The sequence below is a fragment of the Chelonoidis abingdonii genome, chromosome 1, assembly GCF_003597395.2.
Source record: "Chelonoidis abingdonii isolate Lonesome George chromosome 1, CheloAbing_2.0, whole genome shotgun sequence".
NCBI lineage: Eukaryota > Metazoa > Chordata > Testudines > Testudinidae > Chelonoidis > Chelonoidis abingdonii.
In genome coordinates this window covers 31,521,051-31,527,412 of record NC_133769.1, presented here as the reverse complement: position 1 = coordinate 31,527,412, position 6,362 = coordinate 31,521,051, and the positions used below count along the sequence as shown (strand labels likewise).

General features: G+C 45.9%; 1 protein-coding gene across 1 annotated transcript in view; it reads left to right on the top strand.

Annotated features, from left to right (window-relative positions):
- REDIC1 (regulator of DNA class I crossover intermediates 1) overlaps window positions 1–6,109 on the top strand; it is a 31,697-nt gene extending 25,588 nt beyond the window's left edge. The window contains 3 exon segments of the mRNA XM_075073039.1: window positions 3,916–3,982; window positions 4,992–5,074; window positions 5,489–6,109. Coding sequence (XP_074929140.1) covers window positions 3,916–3,982; window positions 4,992–5,074; window positions 5,489–6,109 — 771 coding nt within the window.
- Window positions 6,110–6,362: the final 253 nt, after the last annotated feature.

Below are 6,362 nucleotides of genomic sequence, written 5' to 3'. Positions count from 1 at the left end.
TTTAAACGGCCAAATGCACATTCTACCACCATTCTGCACTTGCTCAGCCTGTAGTTGAACAACTCCTGACTACTGTCCAGGCTGCCTGTGTATGGCTTCATGAGCCATGGCATCAAGGGGTAGGCTGGGTCCCCCAGGATAACTACAGGCATTTCAACATCCCCAACTGTTATTTTCTGGTCTGGGAAGTAATTCCCTTGCTGCAGCCATTTAAACCAAGTAGTGTTCCTGAAGACGCGAGCGTCATGAACCCTTCCCAGCCATCCCACGTGGATGTTGGTGAAACGTCCCTTGTGATCCACCAGTGCTTGCAGCATCATTGAAAAGTACCCCTTGCGGTTTATGTACTTGGTGCCCTGGTGCTCTGGTGCCAAGATAGGGATATGAGTTCCATCTATCGCCCCCCTACAATTAGGGAATCCCATTGCAGCAAAGCCATCCACTATGGCCTGCACATTTCCCAGAGTCACAACCTTTCGTAGCAGCAGCTTAATGATTGCTTTGGCTACATCCATCACAGCAGCCCCCACAGTAGACTGACTGGTAGCTGTCTGGCATTGCAAGCTTCCAGAGGGCTATTGCCAGTCGCTTCTCCACTGTGAGGACTGCTCTCATCTTGGTATTCTGGCGTTTCAGGACAGGGGAAAGCAAGTCACAAAGTTCCATGAAAGTGCCCTTACGCATGCAAAAGTTTCGCAGCCACTGCGAATTGTCCCAAACCTGCAAAACTATGTGGTCCCACCAGTCTGTGCTTGTTTCCCGGGCCCAAAATCTGCCTTCAATGGCTAGAACCTGCCCCGTTACCATCAGGATCTCCAAAGCACAGGGGCTCGCGGTTTGAGAGAATTCTGTGTCCATGTCCTCATCACTCTCGTCGCCGCGCTGCCGTAGCCGCCGCCTCCTTGCCTGGTTTTGCAGGTCCTTGTTCAGCATAGACTGCACGAGAATGCGTGAGGTGTTTACAACGTCCACGATTGCGGTCTTGATCTGAGCAGGGTCCATGCTTGCTGTGCTATGGCGTTTCCACAGTTCTCCCAGGAAAAAAGGCGTAAAATGGTTGTCTGCTGCTTTCATGGAGGGAGGGATAAGTCTGTACCCAGAACCACCTGCGACAATGTTTTTTGTCCCATCAGGCACTGGGATCTCAAACCAGAATTCCAAGGGGCGGGGGAGACTGCGGGAACTATGGTATAGCTACAGGATAGCTACCCATAGTGCAGTGCTCTGGAAATCGATGTTAGCCTTGGTACATGGACGCAAACCGCCAAATTAATGTACTTAGTGTGGCCGCGTGCACTCAACTTTATACAATCTGTTTTAGATAACTAGTTTATTTAAAATCGGAATAATCCCGTAGTGTAGACATACCTTTAGTTTGTGTTCCTTGTAGATTCCTGGGCTAGTTTCAATTCCAAATCTGATCTCGTAGACCGCTTCTGTGAGAACTAGGAACAGTAAGATCCTCCCCTTCACAGTCACTATCTTGGTGTTTCTCCATATTTGGCAATGAAATTATTTGCTGGCAGCATAATTCATTTTACAACTTATGTTCTCTGGTTATGGCTGGTTGGAGCTTTGCCGTTAAAATAGAATGACCATCAGTCCCATTTTTAATGGGACAGTCCCATATTTAAGCTCTCTTGCAGGTATCCCACCTTTTAAAAAAAATGGGCAAATTTTCCGGTATTTTCCACTCCCCTGCTGGTCAGCGCAGCCTCAGCTGCATCTCATTTGCGGCAAGCGGGTGAGTGTGGACAGGCAGTGGCTGGTCAGTGAGAGCATGTGGTGGCCTCAGGCTGGGTGGAGAGGCGGGAAGAGGTGACATCACGTAGGAGAAGAGGCAGCCCTGTGGGCGGGTAGGAGTGTGTGTCACCTCTCCTCATGTGGTACCTAAAGCAGGAGTTCTCAAGGGGGGTCCACAAGCCCTTTCGCGGGGGTCACTGGGCGCCAATGCTGAAACCCAGAGCTTGACCTCCCGGTGCCCCCCGCAGGACTGAAACCCCAAGCCCCGGCACCATCTGCAGGGCTAAAGGTGGGAGCTGTGGGGCTGAAGCCCAATTTCTCCCCCACCCCCAGGGCTGAAGCCCCAATCCCTGGCATCCTTCCTCCCCCTGCTGAAGCCTGGAGCTGCAGGCACTGAATGCCTGAGCCCTGGAGACCCCCACGGGGCTGCAGGCAGGAGCTGTGAGGCTGAAGCCCTGATCCCTAGTGCGCCCACTCCCCTTCCCAGGGCTGAAGCCACGGGGATGAAGCCCTCATCTCACACACACACACTGGGCTGAAGCTCTGATCCCTGGTGTCCTGCATCCCTTCCCCTGCTGAAACCAGGAGCTATGAGGCTCAATGCATGCCCTGGTGACCCCTGTGGGACTGACTCTCAGATTCCTGATGCTCCCTGTGGGGCAGAAGCTCCCTGAGCCCATGGGCAGAGTTGGGGGCATTGGGGATGTCTCCCCCCCAGAACTGCAGTGCAAGTGCAGGGCAGTCCCAGGGGCAGCTCCACACCTCCTACAGCTCCTGCCTTCAGCCCAGTGGGGGTCACCAGGGGGTGGGGAGCTGCACAGTGCGGAGCAGGCAGCCATGGTGTTCCCTCCTCTCCTGCTGGTGCTGGTGGAGAGGGTGAAGTTACTCCTCAGCTCCCAGCCCCCTTTCTTCACACAGCTGGTAAGAGCTGCAGGGGTCGGGGACCCAGCTCCATGGCTGACAGAGCCCTCAGGGAACAGGGACCGTAGGGGAGCCCTCCTGGCACACAGCCCCTAGCTACCAGTTACCTGCACCCTGAGCTCCCCGCTGCCTGCACTCAGCTCCTAGCTACCTCCTCCCTGCACTTTGAGCTGTTTTCAAACTTTTTGAGCTGACCCCCCACCTTTTGAGTAATAACTTTTGATGTGCCTCTCCCCACTCCCACACAACCAAGACAGGCTGGGTGGGCTGCTGAGGTGAATCAAGGGGTGGAGGTGGCACTCCCTCCCTGGACCTGCCATATGGAGCTGGCTTGAGCCCCCTGCCAGCCCAGACCCCCAAAACCCCCTTCCCCTGCTGGACCCTGGAGTTTTTATAGCGGGGGGTGGGGGGCGATACTGCATAGTTCTGATTGATTGCCATTGAACTCACTTGAATTTGAGCAGTTTTATCAGGTGTCCTGTATTCAGCATAGGGAAATATGGCTACCCTACATTAAAAGCTGGCCATGCAGAATCCTCTAACGTTACAGCCATGTGACTAGGTGGGACCCACCATCAGTTAATAGGAATAAAATGGACCCCATGACATGGAAGGCAGCGTCCTTTCCTCAGATATATTCACCAAAAAGAACAATGCAAGAAACATGCCAAATGTCAAGTGTCCCTGCTCCAAAGCATGGAGACACAAGAGCTTTGCAATTAAATGGATGTGAGCATATTTTTTAACATGGGCAAACCATGTTTTTTCTCTCATCTTGGCAATGGCCAAACCACTTTAGCTTAAATTTTCCAGAAAAATTCATCCTGATGCTGGAAGATTTCAGCCCAAAAGGCTGAAGTGTGGCCAAGTTATAATCAACTGACAATAGGGGTTTACAATAGAAAGTGTCAGGAAACCTTAACTATTGGCAACACTACTTGTGCTGAATATAATAAATGGTCTGGCAACTAATTTATATTTGTTAATCAGTGGATGAAGTGATAAGTTATAAAGTGGAGGAATATTAACCCCAAGAGAACTAGATAATTGCCACGTGGCTATTATTATGTTCTTACGAGGGAAGGTTGGACACATTGGGAGGTCAAGCTAGATGCATGGCAGAACCATCGTGGAGATTTCTAGTATCCTCATCCAATAGGATACAGAAAAAAGATTTTATAAAAAGGAATACAATGAAGAAAAGTATGACTTTTGGACTGAAAAATGTATTAACTTCCCTTCTTAAAAAAGGTTCTGACAGCGGAGGAGGAACAGTGTGATTTTGAAGTGAGTTCAAAGCTTGGAAAGATGGAAAAGGGTCAGTATACATAGTTCTAAAGTAGATTTTCTCCATGTAAAACTGATACATCTACATCTAAAGTCAAGTAAAAGTGATTACATCCTGTTTTGTGAGCTACTAATATGTCTGATTCACCCAAAAGTAAATGAAGAAATTGGAACATAACTGAAATATTTTTAATTGCTTTTACATAAAAAGATTAAAGTTAGCTTCTCCCTATTGATTAATCATCTGTAACTTTTTCATTGTCTCATTTCTGCTCCTATTGGCATCTCCAAAAATATAAAAAGCCAATTTTCTGAGCAGTGGTAATTGTAAAAAACCCATTCCACTAGACAGTTTAGCAATGTTGCTATGAACACAACAGCACAAGCCTATGAATGTTTGGCATTTGATAGTATAAGGTGATGGTTTCAGGTATAGTTTTTTCATTTACTTCCTTTCTCGTTCCTTGAAAATATTGTAAAATGTTTTGACGTGAATTAGTCCCTGCACTGGAAGTTCAATCATAGTCTCATACTAGACTCTTTACCTTCTTAGTGCCAGACTGTCCTGCAACTCCATAGGGGCATAGTAGTGGTAGGAATTTGCACTCCCACCTGTCCCTCTGTAGCAGCAGGGCACAGATGAAATCTGTGGTTTCCAGGAATATCCCCACCTCCTGGAGTACAAGATACCCAATGAGGTATAGCAGCTGGCACACTCCCCATAGAGCTTGCCTCTGACAGTACAGCTCCACGCTGTGCCGAGCACAGGGCTGCACTTTAATGGCACAATTTGGGCTTTAGTGCATGAATATAATTCCCATGGATTCTATCAGGAGACAACACTTATTCTGAGAGGGGAGTACGCACTTTATAGTGTACTGCACAATGAGCTAGCTAACCCTTAATACTATAAATAGTGTCTTTAAAACAACATTGACCCAATTTATAAATAATTTTAAGTGTTGTACTGGTGCATACAGTATATGAGAGGTTTGTTTGCTCGTTTGAACCTAATTTTTCTCATTAAGCTCATTTTGTAGACACTGAATCATCACTGAGCAGTCAGTCCCCCAGTTACTCTCCAAAGCAAACAGACAGTTGTTTCTGCACTAGTTCCGAGATGGTAAGCAATGGAATTTTAATTTTTTTATTATTATTATTATGCTTTTTATTTGTAAGAGCTCATCACCATGCTATCTCATGCCAAAGCACACACAAAGGACCTTGCCATATTACCTTAGTTATTAACTTTCTTTATACAAGCAAAAATCACTTGTGAGAAATACAAAAAAGAATCAGCTCTAAGCTTTAAAATAGCATAATTAAGCAGTAATTTGCATTGTCTGTAAGGGATATTAGACCATAGGGAATTCTGATAATATCTAATGAAATACAGTTCCACTCAGTTCTTTATATTACATAACTGTTCATGAACAAGAAGATCAGAGGTCTAGCCTTTTCACTTTACTTACTGTTGTTGTGGTAGCAACTTATTGGACTCATATACAACTGCATTCATACAAATCTGTTTGTACAGTCTGAAGAGGACGATCTAGCTGAAAAGTGTCTTTCTGACAGCTCCTTTCAAGTAAACAGTGCCAATCCCATTGCAGCTTCAACAAGCAAAGGACCACGACATACCTTTGGCATGGAAAGTTTGCTTTTCCCTCCCGGCACTTGTGTTGCTATGAAAGAAGCCAACACTCCTCGACAGAAAGAGCCCAGTTTACAAGCAACAGAGGAGGAAAATAAAGACCAGGCTGTTCAACCTCAGCCCAACTCATCACACATATCATTTAAAAGGAAGAATATTAATCATAGAGAAAGATGTGATGCTTGGTCACAAACTGAGATCTCTGCTGTAAGGGTAGAAAAAATGCATGCTGCCATACAATGTGATATAATACAGGCATGTTGCTGTATAAATCATCTTTCCTCTGTCCACAGCGCTGAACTACTAACTAATGTTAGTAAAGCAGATACCACTGGAGGGCAGGAAATTACAGCAGATGAGGCATTTCTGTCTTCAAGTACAGACAATGCAACAATTATTGCAGAATTTCCTCCTGCAACCGAGTATCTGACATTGCCTGACAAGATGACTGTAGATGTGCTGAACTACATTAACATAATGAAAAAGAGAGAAGAGAACAACTGAGTACAAAGGAGAACCCATTAAATATATTGTGGGTACATCAGAAAGCCCTGTTCTCTTAGGGGATTTTGTTCATTCCACAGTACATTATTTCCTTTCATTTGGTACATTTGGCTTTAGCTGTTGGACAAGATGTTCTTTTACAAATTATTATGAATGTGTTCTCAATATTTTATAGTAGCTTAGTGGAAATAGCCTTAACTCATTAGATACATTTCTACAAGACAGTTATAATGTTTGTGGTTTGGGATGGATC